Source organism: Sander vitreus, chromosome 18 (assembly GCF_031162955.1).
Source record: "Sander vitreus isolate 19-12246 chromosome 18, sanVit1, whole genome shotgun sequence".
NCBI lineage: Eukaryota > Metazoa > Chordata > Actinopteri > Perciformes > Percidae > Sander > Sander vitreus.
This window is the reverse complement of record NC_135872.1, coordinates 5,969,522-5,984,314: the sequence shown is the minus strand read 5'-3', so window position 1 is coordinate 5,984,314 and position 14,793 is coordinate 5,969,522. Positions and strand designations below refer to the sequence as shown.

General features: G+C 41.0%; 1 protein-coding gene across 1 annotated transcript in view; it reads left to right on the top strand.

The window, feature by feature from the left end:
• The first annotated feature begins 225 nt into the window (after positions 1 to 225).
• The window catches only part of man1a1 (mannosidase, alpha, class 1A, member 1), a 150,053-nt gene continuing 135,485 nt past the window's right edge, over positions 226 to 14,793 (top strand). Inside the window, exon 1 of the mRNA XM_078275285.1 lies at positions 226 to 945. Within this exon, the coding sequence (XP_078131411.1) occupies positions 436 to 945 (510 nt within the window). The 5' untranslated portion in view covers positions 226 to 435. The remainder of the gene's footprint in view (positions 946 to 14,793) is intronic.

Here is a 14,793-nt window from a genome sequence, read left to right as displayed (position 1 = left end):
CTTTGTCCAAACTCGTTGTCCAAACGTTGTGGTGCTTTCCGTTGTATGGTTAGTAGAACATAAAGCTGTAACCGCAGCACAGGCTGTCAACAGCTTTTATACTAAGCCGTTGGGAGGACACGCCCCCCGTGTTCCCACCACTCACAGGGCAGAAAGTGATTAGCTCATCGCGGCTGTCAGTCACGCCTATCTACCGTTGCTTCCTGTGTGAGCCACTGGACTCACTCGTCTGACTGCACAGAGTCTCCGGTATGGGCAGCCGCCTAGTCTTCAACTTTTTACTGGAGATTTTACCACAGTTACGTTACATTTGACACGGTTTATAACATCTGAAAATGGATTTCTGATCGGAATAACCCGAAAGTGAGTCCGACTGAGTTCATTCGAACGTTTAAATTATTTTTTTTGTTCGAGTTGTTGAAGGAAGAGGGGAAAATGCCAGTTGCAACTCTTCTGCCTTTTACCGCGACCCCGAATAGGAAGTCTGCCAGCCCGACCTCTTTCAGGTTGACAGAGAAATTTATTTTGTTATTAGTGTTTAGCGCTTTTATAACCCTCTGTTTCGGGGCCATTTTCTTCCTACCTGACTCGTCCAAGCTGCTTAGCGGAGTTTTCTTTCATTCCTCCGCGGTGGAGACCAACACCCGCACCGGTCCGGACAGCAGCGACCCAGGTTCGGCAGTAAACGAGGAGAGGGTCCTGGCCAAAATCAGGAAAGACCACGAAAAAGCTCTGTTAGAGGCAAAGGATACCCTACAGAAACGGCCCGACGAGATAAAACAAGACATTATAAATGAGAAGGAGAAAGTTGCAAAGGAGAGTATGGGTCAAGGTGGGAAGGATGACAATAATTTACCTATCGTTGAATATCACCGCCCGCCCGGGGCGACTGGACACGAACCTCTGGACCCCGAAACCAAGGATAGACGGGCTAAAATCAAAGAGGTAAGGATCTGTTGAGCTCACGCACTGTTCGTTATATGGGGAAAAAAACGTCACGCCAAACTCCGCCAAAAAAAATTTTTTTTAAATGTTCCTTCGAATTTGGCAGTTGGTATTCATTGTAGAACATGACTAAACAGCTAACACGTATCGATCAGATTCCCTCTACAATTCGGCGCACATATAATACACCAAGGACCACTAAAGTGTATTACATTGGAACTTTTACTTTAATGTTTACTTGTTATCTCGAAAGTGCTCTCCGCCGACATACCTCGCGGAGAGCTGTGGCAATAAGTGTAGGCTACACCAAATATACAACTTGTGTTTTTATTGAATCAAATCTGACCATAGTGGATCACTGGTAGCCGAAATGCGCAAACACGTGATTGTGTTTCGTTGAAGATCTTATGCCGTGTTGTGTTATCTACGTACACCTGCCGGTGAATTTGACACGTTGATTTTAACAGCCTTTTCAACGGAATTCGGCGTGACGTTTTTCTCTCCACGAAATCCCCCGCAGCCTGTTCCCGGGGAAAATGAAGGAAAGCATGCAGGATCCACCGCCCCCCTCTGGGCTGATATACCTGTCTTTCAAGTTCCCCCATGTCAGGACGGTAGATACGGGGCTGATGCAAAACCAGCTCTGATCGGTCATCACAGTGGCATTCATGGATGCGGAAAATTGAACACACCTTTTAGCCTGTCACAGATCTTAATACATGACCTACATTCTTATTCGTAACCTGAATATGGAATATTTTAAGATAACGTGAATTAATGCTTAGTTTGAAAGCCTGAGTTATTGATATAATAATAATAATAATAATAATAATAATAATAATTGTGTTTAGTGTTAATAATAATAAGTGTCATGACTAATTGGATTCATGATTCTGCCTCATATTATATTTATTAACCGGGACACAGTATATGACTTTCATACATTAGCCTGTGTGCCCCCTGATGTCGTATCATTCCACATGGTGAAAGCAAAACAGTAGCCTTGTAGTCTGCAGCAGGGTGAAAAGCACCAACAGGTAGCGTGTGTGTGTGTGTGTGTGTGTGTGTGTGTGTGTGTGTGTGTGGAGAAACTAGTTAAAAAGCCCAGTGGTGATGTCTCAGAGGTGGTTTCAGGTGGCTGCTGATGTTGTTCAGTTACTCTGCTGCATGATCTGTGGTGTGTTATGATCTCAGCTCTCTGATATAAAAATATCCGCACTAAAAATCGTAACCAACTCTACATGGAGATGAGACCAGTATCTTTAGTGTTATTTTGAAAAGGAGTTTTCCCATGGGGCTTGTGAGGAGCAGTTGCCGTAGATCTGCTCAGTGAGGTGACTTGATTTCCATTTACTCATTCGGGTGGTTAACTGGTAGACTCAGCAAAATGACCTTTTGAGTGAGTGAGGATAAGGTTTGGTGAGCACGTCATGTGGCTGTATAAACATTCAGATGGACTGCCTTTTGCCTTTTTATTGAGAATCATTTGAAAATGAGATTACTGCAGGTCATTGTGGCCCAGATCTGATATGAAGGAGATATGACTTCCCTAACAGCCTCCACGCCTGTGGGTCTATGGTCACTACTGACTAAATTAAATATCACAATGATGTTTTTGACTGAATACCACAGTATCAATAATACAATCATAGTCAAGGATGATCTTTTGTGCTTTCAGGAGATATTTGAGAAGATTAAGAAAAGAAATCATTGGTAAGACCAATCAGCTGTTAAAGTCTAATAAGTTCAGAAAATCCTATCGGGTATGCAGCTTCAAGACCTCGAAAAGACAAGATTGAACTTTACCACAATATTATGTTAATCAAAATTCCCTACACTGTCTCATATCACAGCATGATATTTGATCTATTTATCGCTCATTTGTCATGTAAACGGTGGTAGTAAACCTAAAAAGATCATTGTGTGTGTTTGGTGTTAAAGACACACTGTTTGAAATGCTGATGGGCCATGTTTCTGACCTCAAGATGACATCATATGCCACTGTCTAGTCATGCTGTGCATGCGGTATTAAACTCATCATGTCAACGAGGGGCCATACTGTTTACAAATTACAGTTTTCCGATAGTGTGCATCCTCCTGCCAACTGGTTGACGTCGTATCGACAGCGGTATCCCAGGTATGAGGACTTCAGTTAAAACACACCGCCAACTGTATCAAATAAAAAAATAAAAAAAGTATGCAATACTTTGAAAGATTGTTCCGAGTCCTTACTGTGCTAAAATACCAGCGTTTAAAGTGGAATAAGATGGCATTATTTCTGGCTTTAATCTGAAATTGTAACCGTTTACTTTAAAAATACATTCCCTTAATTTATAGTACACATTGTGACTTTAAAGTAGGATTGGGCATCGGGAACCTGTTCCAACTTGGAATCTTTTCAAAAATGACGACCTCGAAGAATCGGAATTGGAATCAGAATTGTTAAAATCAAAACGATTCCCAACCCTAATTTAAAGCACCCGTTAGAGCCCCTAAATCCCAAATGTTCTCCCTCTCAGCTCACTGTGTATGTTTTGAAATGTATATCTGTGAACTGTGTGACTTTCCAAACGACAACAGAGAGATGGAAGAGAAGTCAACGTAACATCGGCCCCGTTGAAAACTGTTTTGAAGATTTTTTTTGTTTCTTAAAGCAGATATCTGTGTTTGTAGTGGAAACACACATTGTCTTGCTCTAGGCTATTTTTTTTTTTTTACTGGCCAAGTATTAAGTTAATTTAAGTCCGTAAAGGTACCACTGGTGCTAAAGGCATCAACAGGCCAAATCTTTCCTCAAGTTGCACTGATGCTGCTTTTTGAAAGATTTAGTAGGTCCTCCAGCAGCATTACTGATACACTATTTACATTTAGGTCACAACATGTTTTTATTTTATTTATTTATTTTTTTTTACATTTTTGCCAAAACAGCTTTAAACAGTAAAATAAGCACATTTGTCTTGAGATCACCTGCTGATTTCTTGTCACAGAAAGGTTCTGACTTGTATTTTTCTTGAAAAACAAAACCAGTTGCTGAATGTTTAAATCGCGGGACCAAGGTCACTGCGGGGTTCGTTAAAATGGCATCCCATGCAGATGTGCATTGCTACGGCACTTAATTCCTTTTTATATGGCTCTTACAAATGTAATAGATAAGATTACCCTGACTGATCACATTTCACCGAAAGATCGTTTCTCATGGCAGCTATAAGTAAGCCTGGTCCTTTATCACGTCAGGGCCTTTGGATAAAAGAAGAGTGTCAGAGTTACCATTCAAGTGCTCACCAGTCACCATTCTTGTTTGACAGCTGTTGACATTGTGAGGTTACTGTACAGTCACAGAGGAAAACAGGACTGTCCATCTGGAACTAGCTCCATCCTAATCTCTGTTTGCTCAAAGTAAACCCACAGTGTTGCAGAAACGCTCCATGGCAGTGCAATATTCTATGACAGAAAAACAAATGCAAACGTCTGGCTTCCAACTGCCAACCTAATGAAGCAACTAATGAACACATTTTAAAGTTGGGGGAGAAAGTGTAATGCTTTTGAACTACAAGAGAAAAGACACAGCAGTGGTGTGTTTTTATATCTACTCAGATACTCACTTTACATTCTGTAAAAGCAGAACTGTATTTTGACAAAAGAGGTTATAAAAACGTTCCACTGAAATCCAAGAAAGTGGCTAATTATTAAAACTGAAGTCCACTGACTTAATGTGGGAATCGGCGTTGCTACGCAATGTTAGCTTAATAGATGTAGTTTTAAATATAGTTTTGATCAAGTCTAAGATAAATATCTTCTTAAGCAAACCACATCATCCTGTCAGTGAAGCAAATTTGATACATGTTAAAGTAAATGTGGCCTGCTGTGTCAACGGCCATCCCTCTGCCATTTAACATTTCAGTTTAGACAAAATAGATAAGGAAAAAAGTAGAGTGGTTTTAACAAACCGGTTCAGCTTATAGTTTGGATAAATATTGAGTCAACAGGGTTGGTTCTGATTAAACAGCAGTGGCAGTTAAGACAAATATCAGTGAGTTTTTATTTTTTCCATATCACCTGGTCTCAGTATTAACTCGAGCCTTGCAGTGGTCGTTGTTAATGTTGTCTGGTGAAATGCATGAAACCTGCAGCTATGTTCTGCTTTTGAGGAAATAATTGGACATGCTGGTTATTGTCATAGCATAGGAATACAACGCAATTAAGCCCAGTTCAGGAAGTTTTTAGTAGCATTATAAATATGGACCAGTAAGAATAGTAGCAGCATTAATAGATAAAGTAATAGTATATTGATATCTCAACGTCTTATTATGTCGACACACCAGCAAGGTTTATGTTGAATAATCTGTTCTTGCTTTGCTGAGCTCCTTAATATTCCTGGACCAAAATAGCATTTGGTTAACTTGTGCTTAATAATAAAATGGCAAATAGACTGACATCATTTGCAGTCTTAAGTGATGTGACAAGGCAAATTATTATCGCCTTATTCAGATACTTTCAGCTTTATTTCGACATAGATGCGTCCGACACACTTTAGGCTTCCCTGCAGACATTTTCAAACCACACAAACATACTTTTGCATGCTCCCCTTGAACTCAGGTGGCCTGGTGTTATTTAGTCGAAGCTTCTAAAATGATTTGAAGGGATGCCGGCTTCCTACTCAACCTCACCACCATCTGCCCCGCCGTGTTGTGGTCTCAGTGGGTGAGTGTTTGTGATGGGCAGAGAGGACGGGCTGCAGGGGGGGGTCCTCTGTGAAGGATAAAGGGCTTGTTGTGAGTGACCACCACAATCAGCTGAATCTGTTTGTCTGCTTCAAATCAAAGGCTCCCTGGAGAACCCCTCCTCTTTGCCGTCTGCAGCCTGGGCCTTCACTTACTCTTAGAGAGGCGAGAGCAGTGGGGGGTGGGGCGGTACGACGACAGGGAAAATAAAGGTAGATGGGGGGGGGGGGGATGCTGGATGCTAGAACACCTGCGTTATTTGACACAGTAAACTTGTGTCTTCTTTGGTGGTAGTAGTAACATGTTTCTTTGTAGCTTGGAGTAGATTACATTTCAGGATTGTTACCATACATAGCACCCCTGGAACATTATCATATTTAGTTTTCCCTTCAAGGAATTGGGAAAATTGCGGAGTCATGGGTTAGAACGAACAAATTGCGTTTATAAAAATACAGTGACATGATTTGTTTTATTTTACCACACAATTTCACCCATTGTGAAAGATTGTGACGGCAAAAAAAATAGGGCGACCTATACCACCCGACCAAAGTAAACTGCAAGTCAGACTTTGGTGAACAGGCGCCTCTTTTACAGATTTAAAATCAATTTAACAATACTGATGTCTAATTGTCATTTAACCGACTCCTGATGAATCTGTGAGAGTATATGAATAGGTGACACGCTCGGTAGACCTGCTGCGTCATATTATTCACACTTCCTGTATGAAATGGGTATCAGTATATGTGCTGGATTTCAGCCTAACTGGTGAGGAAACCAGAACATTGAGCTCTTGAGAAAAATGGCAATAACAAACCGTTAAATTTCGGTGTTGGTCCAACTTTGTTTTTGGAAAGTTGTGAAGTTTCATATCACAATCACAGAGGAGACCCTTAACAGCAGAAATGTCTTCTGTGTGCACATTGAATCCAGATGTCTCTTGGCTTGCCTATACTTACTGCCTATTCTAATTTTGACACTAAGGACTTGCTCTTGCCTGTTCTGAAGGATGCTTAATAACAGTACTACTGGAAAAACTATGGGAACTACTCCTTATTGTCCATTAGGTGGATCAAGTATCAACCAGATGCCACAGATCGACATAAAATACTGATTTCTTGTCAACGTCATTGTAGAATTTAGTTTTTTTGCTATCAGTTTTATTCATTAAGTTGCAGTGGGCTGCCAAACTCGGGTCTTAGTTCCACCACAATTCTTGGCTCCATTTCCACAGTCAGGTAAACATAGGGAAAAACAGAATGCGGGTATCAAACTGCATCTCTGCTTAAGAGTAAGTGAGGCAAATGACTGAGTCAAATGCATTGGTTGATTTGAGATCTTCATGTTCAGTTAAACTAAAATTACACAGGTAATCTATTACACTACATACTGGGGACCCCCTGGACCCCCTCAATGACCCTGGGGAAACCTGGAATTGCTCTAAAAACCACAGCTGAGGCTCTTATTTTAATATGACTGATGATTTGTTGCTAATTAAATACATACAGACTCACCTTTTATGCTCTGAGCAACCGCTGCTGTCCTGACTCATTGTGTGTGTGTGTGTGTGTGTGTGAGGTGAAGCGTGTTGCTGCTTAAGTATGCAAATGAGATGCAAATGAGTATTTGACTAGCCATAAGGTGTTTGCAGTATTTACTGCAGGACAATTACTTAACACCCTGTCAGCCAGTCACCTGTCAGCCTCTCTGCTTTTTTGAAATGCACAAACACACTTACAAAGAGAAAACTGCAAGCAATGGCTTGCACATGCACACACACACACACACACACACACACACACACACACGCACGCTGTTCAGAGAGCTGTGGATTAGCAGCCGTCAAGCAAAGATGAAACCTTAATCTTCCATCTCTCTCCTACATCTCTACATGCCTGTCATTTCCTCCCCCACCCTTCTCTTCTTCTTTCCTCCCTTCCGTCTTCTTCATCTCCACTTTTGTGTTACTTCTCTCCCTACTTTTCCTCTCTCCTTTTTCTGCTTGGCTGTTTTCAGGATACAGTTCAGTTATTTTTGCCCACTCCCAACACCATTGTTTTCCCACTCTGCCTGCATGTGTGGGTGCGTCTCTGCAAGCGTGCATACGTTTCACCAAACAAGCCATTTTGCCGCTTTGCCAACCTTTTTAGAGCCTGAAAGGAAATTCTCTGTTTCTGTCTCTTTCTGTTTCTTTTTCAGGCTAACTTGGCAGCCTATACGTCCTATTTCACTATCAACCATTTAAACTAATTGCCTCTGGTTCCCTGGTCCCACTTCTTTCTTTTTAATTTAGAGTGGAAACTAGACGTGTGTGTCAGATAGATTTACTGCTGGCCCCTCCAGGTGCTTTCTTTAATTGTCTAATGGCTATAATAGCTGTTGCTGATGACCAGCACTACTGCTTCCTGTACAGTATGTACATGAATGTACTTGTGAGTGATGATGCAGACAGAGAACTCCTTTCAGTCATCTCACAACGGACGCCATGTTTATTTCCGATGCTAATTGTAACGACGATATAGAGAAGTCACCAATAGCTGCATTTATGTGGAACCTTTTAATCTCAACAAGAGCCCAAGCAGAATAGAAATGGCTACTGTAAGCACTTTGGCCATTCGGAAAGAAATGTAATTCTTCAAATATGTTTAATGATTTGATTAAAGGAGGAACATTTGTCATGTGAACAGTCCTCTGATTGCTCTTTATTTTTAGAATATCTGTCCTCGGTCTTTGCATACTTGCCCATTTTAGTTAAATCAAAAAGTTTCACAACTGTTCTGGTGGTATCATGAGGTTTAACCCCTTTTGCAGAGAAAATAAGGGAGTGTAGCGTCTGGTTTACTACTTCTTTTCTAAAGCAACACAAATCACAAAAGAAAAAAATTGACTACTGCACTGTTCACTATGAAGAGTATCTTTAAACCACCATAATCAGTGATGTTACAGCTGGTTTGTTTTTACTTTATGGAACGCATGTGCTTTGACACCAATGGTTGGGGTATTGGCTCATTTTCTAGTTTAAATGGTACAAGTAGTATGTGCACAGGTGTGCGAAATAACTCGATTCATAGTCTGTTTAATTTCAAAAGACCTGTACGGTGTTTTGGATAACAATGGCTTCCCCTGGTTCTAACATTGCAGCAGAGACGCTGTTCTCCGCTGCTGGAGATATACCTTTTAATAACAACGCAGATGAGCGCTCCCCTTAAATATTTTCTCACTAAATTTGTTAATGTTTTCAGTAATGTTTTGGTCAGGGGAACTGTAATATGAAAATCCCACCATTCTAATTCATTCATGAGGGATGAGATTGAAGCAGACTTTAACAGCAAACATTTGGTTGAAGCACTGAATGTAAATGGTCGATGTTATAAATTGGGAATTGGTACTGTAATATATCAGGATGTCCACTGTACCTGTAGCCCAAGGCCAGTATGCTGGCTCAGAGTGTAAGATCCAGATAATGAATATTGTAAAGAGTAATAAAGTCCCTGTAAATATATAGTCCTAGTGGATGCCCCGCGAGGCTTTAGATATTTAAAATCCATATATTAATATGGATTGTTAAAGCACGGCTCTTAGAAAGTCAGTGTGGATGGATTGGTCCACTGGTTGAGTTTCGGGGTTGTACTGGGGGAGGAGGATGAATGGACTCATTCCAGGTCTTACGTTTGTTGCCTCCTGGCTCTCAAGGAGGGAATATAGACTCCAGAGTGACTGATGGGGTCATTTTGCATACACATCAACTGTCAGTGCATGTACAGGTGCTGGTCATATAATTAGATTATCATGAAAAAGTTGATTTATTTCAGTAATTCCATTCAAAAAGTGAAACTTGCATAATGTATACATTCATTCCACACAGACTGATATATTCCAAGTGTTTATTTATTTTACTTTTGATGATTAGAACTGACTACTAATGAAAACCCCATATTCAGTATCTCAGAAAATTAGAATATCGTGACAAGGTTCAATATTGAAGACACCTGGTGCTACTCTCTAATCAGCTAATTAACTCAAAACACCTGCAAAGGCCTTTAAATGGTCTCTCAGTCTAGTTCTGTAGGCTACACAATCATGGGGAAGACTACTGACTTGACAGCTGTCCAAAAGACGACCATTGACACCTCGCACAAGGAGGGCAAGGCTGGCTGTTCACAGAGCTCTGTGTCCAAGCACATTGATAGAGAGGTGAAGGGAAGGAAAAGATGTGGTAGAAAAAAGTATACAAGCAATAGGGATAACCGCACCCTAGAGAGGATTGTGAAACAAAACCCATTCAAAAATGTGGGGGAGATTCACAAAGAGTGGACTGCAGCTGGAGGCAGTGCTTAAAGAACCACCACGCACAGACGTATGCAAGACATGGGTTTCAGCTGTCGCATTCCTTGTGTCAAGCCACTCATGAACAAGACACAGCATCAGAAGTGTCTCGCCTGGGCTAAAGACAAAAAGGACTGGACTGCTGCTGAGTGGTCCAAAGTTATGTTCTCTGATGAAAGTAAATTTTGCATTTCCTTTGGAAATCAAGGTCCCAGAGTCTGGAGGAAGAGAGGAGAGGCCCAGAATCCACGTTGCTTGAAGTCCAGTGTAAAGTTTCCACAGTCAGTGATGGTTTGGGGTGCCATGTCATCTGCTGGTGTTGGTCCACTGTGTTTTCTGAGGTCCAGGGTCAACGCAGCCGTCTACCAGGAAGTTTTAGAGCACTTCATGCTTCCTGCTGCTGACCAACTTTTATGGAGATGCAGATTTCATTTTCCAACAGGACTTGGCACCTGCACACAGTGCCAAAGCTACCAGTACCTGGTTTAAGGACCATGGTATCCCTGTTCTTAATTGGCCAGCAAACTCGCCTGACCTTAACCCTATAGAAAATCTATTGGTTATTGTGAAGAGGAAGATGCGACGCGCCAGACCCAACAATGCAGAAGAGCTGAAGGCCACTATCAGAGCAACCTGGGCTCTCATAACACCTGAGCAGTGCCACAGACTGATCGACTCCATGCCACGCCGCATTGCTGCAGTAATTCAGGCAAAAGGAGCCCCAACTAAGTATTGAGTGCTGTACATGCTCATACTTTTCATGTTCATACTTTTCAGTTGGCCAACATTTCTAAAAATCCTTTTTTTGTATTGGTCTTAAGTAATATTCTAATTTTCGGAGATACTGAATTTAGGGTTTTCATTAGTTGTCAGTTCTAATCATCAAAATTAAAAGAAACACTTGAAATATATCAGTCTGTGTGGAATGAATGTATACATTATACAAGTTTCACTTTTTGAATGGAATTACTGAAATAAATCAACTTTTTCATGATATTCTAATGTGTGTGTGTGTGTCTGTCTGTCTGTCTGGTAGCCTTTGTAGAGTCCAACCATAGCCAGAGGCAAGCCCCAGCATCCCACAGGCCTTAGATGGTGGTATATTAAGCTTTATTGCCCATGGACCGTATCCATCTCCGAGGTACATGTAGTCACATCATTTACTGCTGTTACTGGATCTATCCCAGCTTTGTTCCTGCTCATACGTCATTGAGCATTGATTTGGAAGTGCACGGAGCAAAATAAATTAGATGGATTCATTATTACAACTATTACATAGTACTTGTGCTATAGGTCAAGGCACGAGCAAGCCTCAAAGCATGGGTGGGAAACTGTTCAAGCAAACACAGCAGACTATACTGTACATATACAATATACCTAATGAAAAGCACACACATACTGTCTCTCTGAGTTTTCAGCAGTACTTTGCAGAAAGCTAAGCCTAATGAAGTCCTGATTTGTACTAATTCTTATCACTCATGATAGTGAGCAAAGATGTATGCCTATAGTTAAGCATACTGTATTTAAATACTGCATCTAAAGAAAATCACCTTAAGGGTTTTGCATTCATTTTTTGATTTTGGGAACGTGTATATAATGTCAAGGTTTACTTAGTTTTTCAAGATTTTTTGTCTGTATACCACTTGTTATCGCGTGATAACAAGTGGTTTTATATAGGGGGGGGCATCGTAACCCCTGTTAAAATCTATACCTGGGATATTGCTTGTTGCAGTACCAGTTTTGGGATGTCAAAATGTTGGGATGCTGAGAATTGTATAGTGTTATCTCTACACTGTCAACAGTAGGGCATTAGCAGGTTAAGCTTAATTTTGTGTGATGCATGAAGGTGCCGGGTGATGCAATTTAAAAAAGAAACTTAAAAAAAAGATTGAATGATTATAAGTGCTCAAACTGTGCCAGTGAAGTGAAATGATCATCATCATTTGTTGCTCATGTTATGAGGCTGTGTTGTTTTGAGTCGTAGCGTGCCTGCGGAGCTTTGAAACGTGCCTTCGGTCATCCGATGGAAGTATGATATAAGTATGATGTCAGTCAGACTGATTGAAATCAGTGCCTGAAAAAGCTAGCTAAATGAAATGTCAATAACAAGTCATCAATAACCCTTTAGGCTCCCTCCACACACTATTGAAACCACCTGCGTTTGATGCTTCAGTCCAGTCTCCCTTCCACTTAAAGCTTGTTTTTAAGCTTCCAGAGACTACAGCCAAACATAAACCGGTGGACATGCATTTAAACTATCAAAGAGCAAGTCCAAAGAGAGACATATTGTACTGCTAGCCCAACATCACAAATGATATTTTCTTGGGTTGGGCAAAGGGAAGTCTTGTTGTGTTTGATTTGATGTGTTCCCCACTCAGACCTCCTGTATGCAGCCTGACATTTTCAGCTAAAGGTGAGCTTCGGAGCTATGCTTTTCTTTACAGAATCCTATCAATACACCACAGGCTTGTGTGTGTGTGTGTGTGTGTGTGTGTGTGTGTGTGTGTGTGTGTGTGTGTGTGTGTGTGTGTGTGTGTGTGTGTGTGTGTGTGTGTGTGTGTGTGTGTGTGTGTGTGTGTTCTCTTCCTCTCCTTGCTCTGGGCAGCTGCCTATTGACAAATTCCAGTAGCTCTACAACATGTTTTATTTGGTGCACCAGGGAGTTACAGTATGAGTGCCCCCTGATTTGGTTTCTCCTTCCCTTTTTTCACACACTAATTTTCTTTCCGTTTTACCCACTTTCTCTTTTTGTCTTCGAAACTTGAGTCCTTTATTTATTAGAATGCTTTTAGGCTCTTAAAATAAGTTCCTACATAGTGGCTAGAGCCTTTCATTTACAGCAACTTAAGAGATAACTTTGATTCAAAAGGGGGCATTATTAGAGACAAGGTTTGAAAATCTACTTATATGAATTTGATCATATTTTAGTGGGAGACCTTCCTATTTTCTGCCTCTGTTTACTGTGTTAATTTGCTCCACTCTTTCGCCATCTGTTTCACATTAACACACTTCCAGCAGTTCAGAGGGCACTTTCCCTTTGCTACACGTTTTTTTTATTGGGAAACATCTGCAGGAAGTGTATGAGCTTTCAACCCAGCCAATTCTAATACGGGAAATGTACAGTATTTTGATTCAGAAACCTACAAAATAGAATTCAGGAGCATGGGAGAGAAGAATGAGAAGATGCCTCACAGGGTCCCACTCTGGGTTCAGACAAGGTATGTGCATAGCTTTTTGGATCATTAGCAGTCTACAGTGGGATTGCAGGATTATTAGCATTCCTTTTGCTATAGACAGTAATGTATGCTGAGCAGAGCGGCTTCTCGGCCCCTTGGGTCATTGGGTGAACACACACATGAAAAATCTATTGGCCGGTGTTGCCATTAATGACCGTGCCTTGTGCATTTGTCCTAGCCACTGGATTAGTTAGGCCGGGTGGTGCAGTTTGTCTTGTCTTGCTCAGAGCTAACGCACTGTTAGCTCATTAGCATTCAGAGGTTATTCATTAGATTTACTATCGCTTCATGTGTTATATTGAAGAATGATCACAGTTTGCATAGAACAACGTGAAACCAGAACAAATTGTAATTCAGTTTAAAGTCAAAGGGAGGAGGAACAGTGTTTAGTCAAATCAAGCTCAAGCTTGAACTTTAACTATAAAAAGAAATGTCAGCAGGGCTGGGTATCGTTTTTAAACATTTACGATACCGGTTCCCTGAACGATCCATTTTAACAAAAAGAAATTACAACATTACACATTACGGTACTCATTTTATTTTTTAGCTCCTTTGCACCTATGTGATGCACACTGTAGTCAAGCCTCTCAAAATACAACACACACATGTGAGCCCCGTCTCTGTGCGTAGAGTTTTACCTGCATGCCTCTACGATGTGTAGACATCCAGTCACTAGCATTATTAGATCTTAGTAAAAGCATGCTGCGTGCTTATTGTCACTGATGAGATTTACTCCTGTGGTATAAATTCTAATACCTAGGTGAGATCTGTAATAAGGCTTCATTCAACATAGTCTTTTAAGTATTTATTCTTTACGCAAAGAAGGTTCAGTTCATCATGAGAGTCTGAGAGAATGAACAAAGAGGATTCTTGGAGAATCACTTGCTTATTAACCCTCTAACAAGCTGACGGAAAGAGGGAGGGGGTAAAATGAACAGCCCTTCTGACTATCAGTCCATCTGATCTGGGACCGAAATGGGAGGTAGAGAAAAGCCAGTCTCTGCACTTTAGATAAACAGAAGCATAAAGTTAGGCTATAAAGTTAGGTCCATACATCAAATGGGGGTAAAAAAGTTCACACAGCTAAAAACTAAAAAACAAGTCAATAGTAAGAAAAATTTTAAAAGACAAATATGTGATTTTCCATTACACTCCTTAGGTATCTGAATTTGGCATTGAATGACAAGGCATTCTCAGTACTATGGGGGTAATTCGGTCGGTGCCTAAAAGTATCAAAGTTTGGTACCCAGCCCTAACCATCAGTAATTCCTCAGCGTTTTTCCATTACGTGGTACCTGCTCGACTCGCCTCGACTCTAATCGCCTTTTTTGGTTTTCCATTATGAAAAAAAAGTCCCTGGTACCTGCTAACAGGTACTTTTTTTTTTTTTAGTATCACCTCCGTCAAGATTCCAAGCGAGCTGAGGCGATACCAAAAGGTGACGTTAAAAAACCTGCAGACTACTGATTGGTCGGAGAGAATGGCCACTAATCACTGCGTCATCACTGCTAGCGACAGACCGGGGGGGGGGTCCTGAACAAACCCGCCATTTTAAAATAGTTTAGCCT